The following is a 14,932-nucleotide window of genomic DNA, read 5'->3' on the forward strand; positions in this document are numbered from 1 at the left end:
ATATATAGAGAGCAAATGGATCTCCATTCCAAGCCTAAGAAACCTACAAAACAATATATTTTTTATAAAACACCATTTTACACAGGAAGTATAATGCCAAATAAGGGAAGATAGAGCATATTTTTTCAAAATATAACCAGATTCCAAAAACTCACAAAACACTGCAGATCACTATACCCAATAAGAGCCAAAGAAAACTGAACACACAAACAAGCCAAAATCTGAATGCACCAATCCCAGAAAAAACACAGTTATGCAGATACTGCAGGAAAACAACTCAAAAAGGGAGTACTGCACACAGAATAAGAATACAACAATAGCAAAATAACACTGCTGAACAAAAATAGCAGACTCACATAACTTCAATGTACAAAAAAAAGCACAAAAGATGAGGAGGAACCAGATACATAAACACAATTATTAATGAGACCTTTTCAACCACCAAAGTCAATGACGAGCTACTCAAACCCAGCAATCCCCAATATACCCGCACTAAACAGCAGTCCGTAAAAAGAAAAAAAAAATGTATTAGAATTAAGCAAGGAACCAGAAGTGGAAAACTGTAAGGTCTAGAACAAAAGCAAGGGAATAAAGCCTGAATGGATCGTCAATCTTAACACATTTCAACTTAACACACACCACATACAACTTCTTAATAACACCTTTATCTCAAGTAGAAAATTGAACAAATTTGACACATATGTAGACTTGCAAAAAATCATGAGGCAGGTAACCTGTACGAAAAATCATAGGCATTGAAACCCAAGTGCACAATCATTTCAGAAACTAGTAGAAGAGGATATAGAAAAGATACAAGAGACAAGACACTTAAAAGACAAGAAACAACCTGACCACTTTGGCAAGTTCATTTGAATTTAACGGGTCTGTATGCAAGAGTAGTGCTTGGGCCCCTTACAAAAAACAATAAGTAAACAAAAATAACACTGTTACAGTCAAATTATTATTTTCTTTCTAAAAACCAATTTATTTATCCATGCAAAAATGGTCAGGATTTAGTATTTTAGAATTGAACCACTCAAAAGGATTATAAAACTGATTTGTACAGCTAATATTGCTGATGAGGAGGTTAAGTGATGGTGGTGATGAATTTAACTCATAATCAACTCCAATCAACATTCATTAAATTAACCCTCTATTGGCATAATCATTACACCCTTTCAATATATTCAATAACCCCTTCAGTGTGTAATCATTATCATTTTATTTATATATCTCCATTTGTCTATATACATCCTTATCAGCATAATCATTTAACCACAATCAGTATTATCATTTAACCCTAATCAGCAAAATCATTACCTCTATCAGCATAATTATTAACCTCCAATCACTATATTCACCCCCACCAACATAATCAGTAAACTCCCCATGACTTACCTTAACGCTAAGTAATCATCATATATTCTTCCACTAGCAACAGCTATACAAACTGTTTGAGAAATATTACAGGGGGGCTAATTTAAATGTATTAGGAGGGACTGTTCAAACAAAGGCAACTGCACTAAACAATTTAGCACTGTAAAGAAATGGCTAAAGTTAGAAAATATCTACGGGTATATTTACTGAGTGGCGGATCTGACGAACTGACGATTCTTGGGCACTTTGCAGTCATTTTCTTAAAACAGCAATGTTATTAAAGACAAAACCCATTGGGTGTTATATACCCCCTGGTCTTATATCTCGTCTCTACAAGTTTCAAACAAATAAGGCAAACAGAAAAACAAAAACTGATGTGTTGACCATAGAAGACTGACTCTACCCTATCATCTCCCACCGTCACAGTACAAGCTAGTGGATGACTTGAATTGGCAAACAACATAGTGGCAAATGGTTAGTTAACACTAGAGGAGACTACAAAGGAAAGGACATCACAGGGGACATTAGGATTAACACAACAATTGATCAAAAACGTAGTAATTGTTTTTTCAACATAATAGTCAGCCTTATAAGCTGAGGATACGAAAAATCCCCAAATGTCAATTAAGAAGGATAATAATAAATTGTTCCTCATTTGAGGCCTTTAATAGGTAATCAAAAGAAATTATAGCATTTTTAACAGAGGGGTTATCCGATTGAATTATTAAAAAATGCCTTTGAAGAAACCAGAAAGCATTACAGGCATCATCATCATCATCATTTATTTATTTATATAGCACCACAAATTCCGCAGCGCTGTACATAGAACTCACATCAGTCCCTGCCCCAATGGAGCTTATAGTCTAAATTCCCTAACACACAGACAGACTAGAGTCAATACGATTGCAGCCAATTAACCTACTAGTATGTTTTTGGAGTGTGGGAGGAAACCGGAGCGCCTGGAGGAAACCCACACAGACACAAGGAGAACATACAAAGTTAACACAGATAAGACCATAGTCGAGAATGGAACTCATGACCCCACTGCTGTGAGGGAGAAGTGCTAACCACTAAGCCGCCGTATTGCTACAGAGCAAACTCAAATAATTTAATTTTTTTTAAAAAATAGAAAGTCACAAGGAAAGACCAGAACAAACATGGATCATTTTACAAAAGCAAGTTCTCTTAAAAATTAGCTTGCCCCTATTTTTTAGCCCCTAAAGTGTCAAGGACAAGTGAGATTTATCTTCTGCATTGAAGGGGCAAAGAAAACCCAGAGATCACGATTCTGTCGGAGGAAAAGAGTCTTTCATGCGCGTGCACTCAATTAAAGACTATGGGAGAAGGCGGGAATAGGGTGAGGCTCTTGTAAAGCCTCTGTCTCCCTATCCCTGGCAGAAAGCTGTGGATAGCCTTGATAAGCAGGCATTAAATAAATATGTGATAAGCCCAAAAGTGCTCAGCGCAGGGGTGAGAAATGCCTCAGATGTGAAGGGGTTAAATGAATTAATACTGACCATGGGAGCAACCAATCAGTCAGAATTTGCACAGGCTTTCTCTAAGGTGCGTAGTCTAACAACCTCCCCGGTCTTCACCAAGAATCGCCACAAGGTGATATGGGCTTTGCTGTGGGAAGCTCCATGTAGCAGTCCCTAGAGATGGCCCTGAGGTGAGAGGTGAGAGATAGAGAGGCTGCATTAGGATGAATCCAGTAGCCGGGAAACAAGCACAACAGAAGATGCCCCTCAGAGAAGGAATCCAAACGTGGTCAGTATATCTGGGTCTGGTACACAATCTGCCTGCGCAGTACAAGGGGAGTAGAGTAGTCAGAGTCAGAAGAGAAGCCTTTGTCACATGATCTCACTGCTGAGAGACAATATCCGGAAGTCAGGTATCTCGCTCGGCAGCAGCACGGGAGCTAGAATGAGGACGGGTAAGTATCTTACAAAAACATATTTAGTTACCACTTAAACCACTAGGCTGCTACAGATGTGGCAAAAATTCATGTATGATGCCATTTTTTTTTGACATAATAAAGTCTAGAGTCACGTTTGAGGAATTCAACATTAAAATTTATGAAAATTGTGAGAGTATATGTTTGTTTTCTACTTGTTGCAACATAAATGCGGCCTACAGTATATTGAGTTATGTATAATATTTAAAAACTAATGAAAAATAATGGAAACTAGTAATGAGACCTATGAGATGCAACCTGTTAACAGCCTCTTCTCAGAATACCCACTGAAATATCCAAATATTAAGTCCTAACTTATGTAGTGTCTTTAGAAGTCCTCTGTGTGTAACTACATCAAATGTTGTGCTACAATCTAGATAGCACATTATAGTGGTGTATATTCAGGACATGCTACTCTGTGATTTGCAGAGTGAAATACACATTTACTTCTCAAAAGGAAAAGTGGAGGTATTGCAATCAGATTCTAGCTATCAGATTCAGTATCTAGTACATTCTAGAAAATGACAGCTAGAATCTGATTGGTTGCTTTGGGTAACTCATCCACTTTCTTAATAGATGGATTAATAAATCTACCACAAGGCTCTTTATTAGGGGTGGGTACAGACAGGCCCAGCGCTCCCATTAGGCAACCTTAGGCAGTTGCCTAGGGCGCCGGGACCTGCAGGGCGCCGCTGACTAGATTTTCTTATCTAGTCTGCAGTTCAGCGGCTCGGGAACGTAGTGCAGCGGCGGCGGGGCGCCGCCGCTGTTTTTCAATGTCTGCGGCGCATCTCACACATGATCACTGACTGACGTCAGTGATCATGTGATAGTCTGTCCGGCGGCACCTCTTAAGTATCACACTGTCTGACACTGACAGACAGTGTGAATAAAGTTGTTCCCGACGTCCCCCTCCCCTCCCCTCTCAGCATGCATCGCGAGGAGCAGCTAGAGGAAGAAAAGGTAAGCAAAAATCTAATTCTTTTTTTATTTAGTGTGTTCGGGGGGCGGGGGTGCGGGCACGGGGGGCACGGCGGCGGCGAAATTTTGCCTAGGGCGCCGCAAACCCTAGCACCGGCCCTGGGTACAGATAATCTACATTCATCATTTACATTGAATATGCTGACACATATCCTGACATGTCGACAGTCACATTTTATTTGTATTAGTTATTGTGCAACCACAGCTCAGAAAGAGTGATCTGTATCTGTTTTATTCCATTTATTTCGACATTAGTGTATAGTCTAGAGTTCATTTTATCTGCAGCAGTGGTTTGTGGAGCGCTGTAAGGGCTGGTCACTACCTATTTAAAGATCTCAGTGATAGCAAAATATTGCTTCTGTTGGGGTGTTTCATTGAGAATGTGTGCTATCCACAGTAATGCACCTAATTCAATTCTTTGTGGCCAAGATATTATGATGATCTTCAAGTGAGAGTATGGCCATCATTCGCATTGCGCATGTGCGCCAGTCAATAATAAATGGGGGGCTGGCTCATATGCAGTGAAATTAAGTGTTGTCATGAAAACTTTAAAATGCACAAATGGTACGCCTGATGGCCCCAATGATTTTTTAATCACATAATATAATTAAGCTGCAAAAATCTGTATTTAGTAGAGCTAAGGAGAAACCTAATTAAGAGTGTGGTGGAAAAGGGATGGTAGGAAGTACTTTGAAGCAACATTCTTGCATTTACTAATATGTCCTTTCTTAACACAATCAGAGGCCTGGAATAGGTGCCCTTTTGCAAAAAACTGCACTGCTGCTTTTTGCAGTTAATAAGTATTACACACATTGGGCCTGATTCATTAAGGTACTTAAATTAAGAAGTTTCTTATTTAAGTCTCCTGGACAAAACCATGTTACAATGCAAGGAGTGAAAATTAGTTTTCTGTTTTACACATACGTTAAATACTGACTGTTTTTTCATGTAGCACACAAACATCAACTTCAAATTTCAGTGTACAAATAAGCTATCAAGTATTTTTGTGCTACATGAAAAAACAGTCAGTATTTAACTTATGTGCAAAACAGAAAACTAATTTTCACCCCTTGCATTGTAACATGGTTTTGTCCAGGAGACTTAAATAAGAAACTTCTTAATTTAAGTACCTTAATGAATCAGGCCTAATCTTCAGATATTTACACATTAGATTGCTTTGTTACATTTAATTACTTTTTTAATTTTGCTGACATGGCATCCTGCCACTGCCAATCTGCCAATAAAATTTTTAATTGATATGGTCATGTTTCTATGAATTTATGTGAAAAATGCAACATCGTCTGGCCAAAAAATATTACTTATGTAGCATATTCATTTGAGACCATCTGTGACATCACTAAGGCACCGCCTGACTAATATTTATGATGCACTGGTTCCTAGTGAACTGATATTCTAAGTTTTCGTGAATGTTAGTTTAGCCTGTAAATTGTATGCCTCCATTGTGTGTAGGTTACTGGTCCACTTTAGAGGACTATTATGAGGCCCTAATTTTCTCTTAAATTAGAGAAACACTAACTGGAATCTTACAACAATAATTTTTTGTCCATGCATTCCACAATACAGATAATCTGCTACACTCTCAAATTGTCACCTCAAAAATGATCTTTCCTTAAATTTACTAGTGAAACTCCTAAGAACAAAAAATAGGCAAACACTTATATAAATATACAGTATGTACCACCATCTTCTAGACAAGCAACAAAGCAGCATTTTACAATGTTTTTTTTTCAAAACAGTTACAAATTTGAAAAGCTGCAGTAAAAAAATAGTTAATAAATGTCAGACCCTGGATAATTGCCTGGACATAAAGTATTGTTGCCTGTTGCATTATACTAAGTCTTAGGGATATATTTACTAAACTGCGGGTTTGAGAAAGTGGAGATGTTGCCTGTAGCAACCAATCCGATTTTAGTTATCATTTATCTAGTACATTGTACAAAATGACAGAATCTGATTGGTTGCTATAGGCAACAGCTCCACTTTTTCAAACCTGCAGTTTAGTTAAAGTTACCCCAGTATCCACCAGTGAGCCACATAACTGAGTGGGCCCCAACAGCATGTGTGACACAAGTAACTAAAATTGGAAAAAAATATGTGTGTGCTACATTAACTATATTATTTGGAACTCTATAGTGCAACCTTATATCTTTATTTACTGCTGAACCCTGCATACTCCAGTCTGGCAATGACTAGGTCATACCTCCTAACTCAAGACAAAGAGTGTGCACATGAAAATGGGGTGGGGCCACTCTAAAAAGGGGCATGGCCATATCACATTAAGATATGCCACTTCCCCAGAGGTATGCCCAGCTCATTGGAAGCACTGTACTGCCCAAAGCTCCATTCCCCTCCCCTAAAGACACCCATTGAATGCTCTGCGCATTAGCCGCACTCTTTAGCTGGGCACATCTCCCAACTCTCCTGCCCTGATCAGTGGGACCATCCCCTCAATTCGGAATAGTTGGGAGGGATGCTATACTATTCATGTTCAGGGGATAATGTACTGCTAAACCCTCCAAATCTGCTTTACATTAGGTTTATCACAGGATTTGCAGACATCTGAACATTGAATCCAAAAACGATCTGAAAACTGTCTCACAGTCACACAATAGAATTGGCCAAACATTAATTTGTTTCCATAGTTTATGTTTTAGTAATAAGTTAATGCTTGTATTTACCGTGTTTAGGTTACACAGCATTTAATGGAGTGGACTTTGAAGGGACATTCCATGTTAACACAGAAACAGATGATGATTACGCTGGATTTATATTTGGCTATCAGGACAGCTCTAGCTTCTACTCTGTGATGTGGAAACAGATGGAACAAACATATTGGCAGGCAAACCCCTTCCGAGCAGTGGCTGAACCTGGCATTCAGCTAAAGGTAAAATAAGAAAGAAATACAAAATCTGTTTTTCCTGAACGAAGACTCCAAGGGCATTTTGGAAATCCTGACTATTGAAAATGAAAAATAATCGGAAACGCATCTTTATAGGAAGGTCTTAAACTGTTATTTTACATCTGTTAGGGATTTTAGTATTATTGTCTTTGTTGTATGTTTTCATAATAAATATAGATGCTTATCGCTATGTACAAATAATGTACAGATGGAGAATACATATTTGCGAGAGCCCCTAAGCAATGGTGGGCGAGCACAATTTTAGCATACTAGTTTTATCCAGTCCGTTATATTTTAATGAAAATGCATTAGTCTTGTAAAGCACGATTGGCGCATCATTTGACAAGGTCCGATTGCAATGTTTGTCTAGGATGAATGTGCTGCATCAGTACAAAGGCACTTGGAACGTAATTGTAATTTTCTTTCTCCAAGAAGTGTTTGTTCTGTTCATAAACTCAATATTTTTAAGGGTATATTTCTGTCATCCTAAATCTGTTCATAAATTATCCTAATTCCGTACTTTATATGTACATAAAACCATTTACTAAAGTATATTGTAATATATGAGAATAATAGACAATGATGACCCTACCTACAGTGTAGTTGCACTTGTGCCCAGGAATTGAAGAGAGCTCATCACAGAGGTCAGTTTTTAAGATGTTTGAACATGAAAAGTAAAGAGTCATTAATTGTTTTGCAACAGGCTGTCAAATCGACAACAGGTCCCGGGGAACAGCTCAGGAATTCTTTGTGGCACACTGGGGACTCAGTTAATCAAGTCAAACTGTTATGGAAGGATCCAAGAAATGTGGGATGGAAAGATAAGACATCATACCGCTGGTTCCTGCAGCACAGACCTTCAGTAGGATACATTAGGTATGTACATTATAACTAAAAAATAGTATATGCTGGTGATGTCTGATGATTACACTGGCACTTCAAGCACCATTTTTCTAATTTGAGATATTGCCACAGTATTTCCGAACAGTTTGCCCAGGCAAAATCAACAGAAAAATAAAATCATCATCATTACCATTTATTTATATAGCGCCAGTGATTCCGCAGCGCTGCACAGAGAACTCATTCACATCAGTTCGTGCCCCATTGAGCTTACAGTCTAAATTCCCTAACATACACAGACAGACAGAGAGAGAGAGACTAGGGTCAATTTTGAAAGCCAAATAACCTACTAGTATGTTTTTGGAATGTGGGAGGAGACCCACGCAAACGTGGGGAGAACATACAAACTCCACACAGATAAGGCCATGGTCAGGAATTGAACTCATGACCACAGCGCTGTGAGGCAGAAGTGCAAATGATCTGCTGCTGTCGCTAATGTCGCAAACTGTAATATATATATCAAGTCAGCATGATGTTGTAGACAAAACTAGGCTGTGTACTCATTGGCTATTACACACCAAGTGGCTAACCTGTGATCTCCAGCTATCATAGTTCACAGAAGATAAGCACCTGTACCTTTAAATCCAATGAGTTCATAGTCTGCTAGTTATAGATGTTGCTGGATCTTAACAAGTTACAAAGATCAGAGGTTGTGACAGGGTTATCAGTACTGGGCAATGATGAGTATATATTTTATATACCGGGTTACTATAGATTATAATAGGAAATGGAGCTTTATAATATACTTTAAAATAATGTTTGTTTAATATACTAGGCAATGTTGGTTTATAATTGTATTTAAAGATGCAGGACCACAACTAAAATAACCAAAAACATACACATAGTCTGAAACAAGGAAATGCTGCAATATTGTTAAACTAAGTAATTCATTAAACAAATGAGGTTCTTGTTTAGCAATTTGATCAAAGCGTTGAAGCCCATCTTTGAATTTACAATGGGTTCCTGCGTTTTAATAAACTCAATTTGGGAGACTACAATTAATGTAGCTAAAAAGCCTGGATATAAGCAATCACTTTTAGACTGTCACAATTCTCAGAATGAAAATACATTAATGCATGGAATATTTAGATAATCCCTATTACTTTAAATAAATTGCCTAAGGTAGATGCTACACTGCAATGACTGAATAAACAACACAGTAAAAGGGGCACACATGAAATAAGTAAAAGTAAAATATATATAAGACAAAACAAGGAAATGTGAAAATGCTGCAATATTGCTAACTTTTTGCATGCTCTTGTAGCTACAAGCAGACTGTGTAATCATTGGCTATAACAATACAAGTGGTTAATAATCTGTGATCTCCAGCAATCAATCAGAGTTTACAGATGGGAAAGCACCAGCAGCTTTGAAGCCAATGATTTCACAGGCTGCTTACAAGTAGAGATGCTCAGGCTCGGTTCCCCGGAAACCGAACACACCTGAACTTAGGGGATCCGAGTACCGAGTCGAGTTGGCTCAGTACTTTCGCACTTTTCGGATTCCAAAACGAGGCAAAACATCATTGTGACCGTCAGATCTCGGGTCTCGCGAGTTTTGGAATCTATAAATACCGCCCTCCACGGCGATCTAGCGCCATTTGAGAGAGGGATACAGAAGGGGTAGGATAGAGTGTAGAGTAGTTGGGCAGGCAAACTTAGAGAATTGAAAGAGGAGAGTGGTAGCAAGGTTAAAGAAAGCTCCATTGCTAATTTTCATTGCTGAAATACAAATACACTAGTGCTTGCAGGCTTTTCTTCTGAATTTGCACCAAAAAGTGTACAATGTTATATACACCCAAAGACAAGAGCTCCATTGCTAATTGTCAGTGCTGAAATACAAATACTAGTCCTTGCTTGTTTTTCTGAATTTGCACCAAAAAGTGTAGGGTGTTATCCAAATGGATTCACAGCAGTATACAGAAGAGCAGGAGCAGCAAGCAGACCACCAGTCCTGATTATCGTAATCCCTGTACGTCATCTGGTAAAGCCTATGTAAAAGTACATCGTTTTTTAAGTCGGGGGAAAAAAACATAAAATAATACACCTTTTACCGTGGTGAAGAAATAAAGAGCTGTAATCCAGGAAAAGTTATCTGCCGGAAAAAAAAATTGCCAACATGCCATTCTACACACGCAGTGGCAAAGAAATAATGAGGCCTTTGCCTTTCTCTGTGAGTGCGAGAGCTAAAATTGTTTGTAAGGTCACTTGTAAGGTCACTCATGACCAAGCAAGATCAAGTAATTCGGACTCCAAAAGTGGTGCCCAAATACTTTTACGTGAACAACCCGAGTGTAGACGGCGATACACCAATTGAGGATGCCACTTTGGAATTGGAATAGGATGAGAGGGATATTTGTGTAGCCGACGAGGGCACTAATGAGGATGATGTTGTTTGTGTAAGTCCTGCACCAGTAGAAGCAGTTCTTCTACGTGATAAGAAGGCCACTGTCATGCCTGAACAAAAAGCCACTTCTTATGTGTGGAATTATTTCTACCCAAATCCGGACAACAGTGTCTAGCCATTTGTAGTGTATGTAAAGCCACAGTCAGTTGAGGGAGGGACCTTAACCACCTAGGAACGTCATCCATGTTACGCCATTTGACGCGAGTTCGTGGCAAGGTGTTGGGAAAATCAGAAAGTTATGGTAAAAAAATAACAACAAGCAGTCATTTATCAGCTAGGACCCTTCTCTCAGCTACATCCTGACGCCTGCAATGTACACCCACAACACCGTCCTCATCAATATCCTCAGTAGAGATTGGAGTTAGTCCTGCATCCAAGTTGCTAAGACTAGATGACTCCTCCACTATCCTGGATTCCTCAGAAGAATTCTTGAGCATTAGTCCAACTGCTGCTGCTGGGGGTGAATCTTAATCCCAGAAGCAGACCAAGAAGAAGACTACCACTATTTTTCAACAATTGACTGTTAAACAATCCTTTGCAAGAGGAAGCAAGTATGAAAGTTGTCAACCAGTCGCAAAGCGGATCACAGACGCCATGGCGACTATACTCATATTAGATCTGCATCCAATATCCACTATTAATGCAGCTGGTTTTAGACAGTTACTTGAGGTCTTGTGTTCCCATTGCCAAATTCCATCACGACACCATTTCAGTATAAATGCTTTTCCTCACCTCTGCCAGAAGGTTTGTAAAAATGTTGTTATTGGGCTGCAAAATGCCATTCTACCCACTATACACTTAACCACAGATATGTGGACAAGCGGAACTGGGCAAACTAAAGATTATATGACTGTGACAGCCCACTGGGTTAGTGATTCACCTTCACCAGCAGAAACAGCAGCAACATGTACCCAAGTACATCACATTTGTCAGAGGCAGGCTACTCTGTGTATCACCGGATTCACTAAGAGGCATACAGCTGACAATCTGTTAGAAAAACTAAGGGAAGTCATTGCAACATGGCTTATCCCGCTTGGACTCTCCTCAGGATATGTCATTTCTGATAACGCTACCATTATTGTCAGAGCATTACAGGTGGGTGAATTCCATCACATTCCCTGTTTTGCTCACACAATAAACTTGGTGGTGCAGAGCTTTTTAAAAAATGACAGGGACATGCAGGAGATGCTGTCTGTGGCCCATAAAATATCTGGACATTTCCAGGATTCGGCAACAGCGTGAAGGAGATTGCAGCAGCTGCAAGAGCAATTTAATTTGCCTTGCCACCAACTGGAGCAAAAGGTGGTGACAAGGTGGAATTCCACCCTGTATATGCTTCTGCGTATGGAGGAACAGGGAAAAGCCATCCATGCTTACTCTACAAGCCATGACATTGGGAAAGGAGGGGGATGTATTTTAGTCAAGCGCAGTGGAGAATACTTTCCATGTTGTGTAAGGTGCAGAAACCTTTTGAAGTAGTCACCTGTGAAGTGAGTTCAGACACTGCGAGCTTGAGTCAAGTTATTCCCTTAATTAGACTTTTGGAAAAGCAGCATGAGAAACTGAAGGAGGAGATGAAACAAAGCAATTCTGCTAAGTATGTCGGACTTGTAGATCAAGTACTTTATTTGCTTTGCCAGGATCCAAGAGTTATCAAAATCATGAAATGGGATCACTACATTTTGGTGACTGTGCTTGATCCTCGGTTTAAGACCTATGTCTTCTTTTTGTTTCCAGCTAACCCAGATCTGAAGAGATGCAAGGAGCCCCTGGTGAGCAAGATGACAGCTCAAGTGTTACGTGACAGGACGGTGTCTCCTCTTTCAGTTTCTCAGTCAACTGCTGCTAGGAAAAAACTTAGCTTTCCAAAGAGACCCAGGGATGATGCAGATAACTCTGCACCAAATTTTTACATCTGGTCTGATCTAAAAGAATTGACCAAAAACGTGAAACCTCTGCCGTAACTCCACCTGATCCTACTATCAACATCCAAAGGATGGTGAGGATTTTTTTAACGACAGCATAGAAATAGGCACATCAGATAGTCCCTTTACATACTGGGAGGAAAAAAGGGAATTTGGAGACCCATGTACAGCTTAGGCTTTGCACTACCTAAGCTGCCCACCCTCCAGTGTGTACTCGGAAAGAGTTTTTAGTACAGTCGGGAACCTTGTCAGTGATCGGCGTAGGAGGCTACTTCCTCAAAATGTGGAAAAAAATGATGTTTATAAAAATGAACTTCAAGTTCCACGAGCAAGGCCTTTCCCATCAATTACATCAAAATACTGAGACTTCTGTAATGGTGGATTCCAGCGCTGGTGAATTAATAATGTGTGAGGATGATTTACACAGTGATGAGGGTGAGGATGAGGATGATGACAACAACATCTTGCCACAGTAGAATTCATTAACACCATAGTTATCTTAGGTGGCTTAAAGCCATTGTTACCTTGTTTTGTGGGGGCCCAAACAAACCAAGCACTTCAGCCACAAGGAATAGCACTTTTGTGGCTGAAGTGCTTGGTTTGTTAGAGTCTGCATGTCCTTATTAAGATCCAACATAAGGGTGGGTGGGAGGGCCCAATGACAATTCCAAGGACAATTGCATCTTGCACCATTTTTCCTTTCAGCTACCGCTGTGTGCCAATGTTACCTACATGTGCTATATATTGTTGTGTGTTTAGCAAAAATCTTAGACACCCATTGATGATGCAGATGACTCAGCACAACATTTTGACATCTGGTCTTGTCTACTGTAAAAGTATTGACCAGAATTAGTGACACCTGTGCTGTAACTCCACCTGATAAACTATCAACATTCAAAGAATAGTGGAGAATTATTTAAAAAATGTTTGATCAGTATAAAGACAACTGTTTTATTAACAAAGAACAACGTTGCTTGCAGAAGTAATGAAATCGTGGATGGCTAATTAGACGTGTATATGTATTACCTTCCACTTTGCTGCTTTTTCATCAAGTGTTTGTAATCTGCACCTTACATCAAAGGTACCTAACTAGATTATAATTTTGTGGGAATTGGGGCCGATTCTAAACTCACTGATGAACTGGCTTTTTGCAGGTAATTACAATGGCTCTTTTTAGTGTATTGTCTGGCACCCTGGATTGGTGTGTTTCTGATAAAAGCACGCATCCCGGGGAAGGGGGGGGGGGATCAGCGCTTGTTGCCATTTATTAGCTGTAGAATTACCTCAATTATCCAAGAAACAGGTGGAGCGATCAAATGAACCATAACTGGTTTAATGATCCAATGTCAATTCCATCTTGCCGCACTTTTCTTTTCTGCCACTGCTGTGTACCAATGTGTCTTATATGTGGTAGGAACTGCCATGTCTTTGAGTCATTGCTCTGTCGCTTTCCATCCAGCCAGATCGCTGCAGTATTTGTCTAAAAGTGTATGAAACTAATATTGTTACCTGTGAGGTTTTCAAAATTGACTGCTAATGACTTGAAATTAGGGTTATTGAGGTTAATAATAATGTAGGATCAAAAAAAGAGCAACATTATGTGATTTTTAGCATATTTTAGCATTTTTTAAAAAAAAAATACAGATCCAAAACCAGTACACACTAGGGTGGTTTTGCCAAAACATAAACCAAAACCAAAACACGAAGCTAATCCAGATCTAAAACCAAAGCCAAAATCACTTCACGGTGGTCAGTGAGCATCTCTACTTATGAGTAGAGTTATGAGTACCTGGCAATGTATATAATATACTGGGTCATGGTGAATATATAATTTATAGAGACATGATGATATGATATTCTGGGCAATGTTAATTGTACAATACACTGAAAATAGTGTCTGCTCAATGAAATAGACAATGAAAATTATTTACTATACTGGCCAGTGGTAGCTGTATTATATACAAGGCTTTGGTGACTGTATTTTATACTGGGCAATCAGGCACGGACTTCCAACCTAAGATCTCCAATGTCTTTTGTGCATCACTAGCCTACTGTTCGGAACCTGATACTATTGATTCCAGCACTCAAGTGACCCTAGCATTGAAAAAAATTAAAGGCTGCCCACACACCACATTGATGGATTAAGAGCCGGCTACACAAATCGTGTATGCCTATGATATATGATTTACTTAAAATAACCATATTTAATCTATTGCATATTGGTCATTTTATTGATGTCACATTTTTTATTGTATTTCATTATTTCAACAAAATAATAAAAACATATGTTAAACTTAAGAAACCAATTGTTAATCTATACATTACACTGATTAAAGGGTCTTAAAACACTCACTTAAAATAAATTATTGTCTTACTCTATCAAAAGATAGATATTTATACTTTTTCATTTTAGAGAAACAGATATTCTCCTTTGTATATATATTGTAACCAGGTTAAGGGAGCAGGTGC

At 39.0% G+C, this 14,932-nt stretch overlaps 1 protein-coding gene across 1 annotated transcript in view; it reads left to right on the forward strand.

The window, feature by feature from the left end:
* LOC142149890 (cartilage oligomeric matrix protein-like) overlaps positions 1–14,932 on the forward strand; it is a 176,159-nt gene that overhangs the window by 135,968 nt on the left and 25,259 nt on the right. The window contains exons 16-17 of the mRNA XM_075205191.1: positions 7,021–7,217; positions 7,936–8,108. Of these exons, the coding sequence (XP_075061292.1) occupies positions 7,021–7,217; positions 7,936–8,108 (370 nt within the window). The remainder of the gene's footprint in view (positions 1–7,020; positions 7,218–7,935; positions 8,109–14,932) is intronic.

The sequence above is a fragment of the Mixophyes fleayi genome, chromosome 1 (assembly GCF_038048845.1).
Source record: "Mixophyes fleayi isolate aMixFle1 chromosome 1, aMixFle1.hap1, whole genome shotgun sequence".
In the NCBI taxonomy this organism is placed as follows: Eukaryota; Metazoa; Chordata; class Amphibia; order Anura; family Limnodynastidae; genus Mixophyes; species Mixophyes fleayi.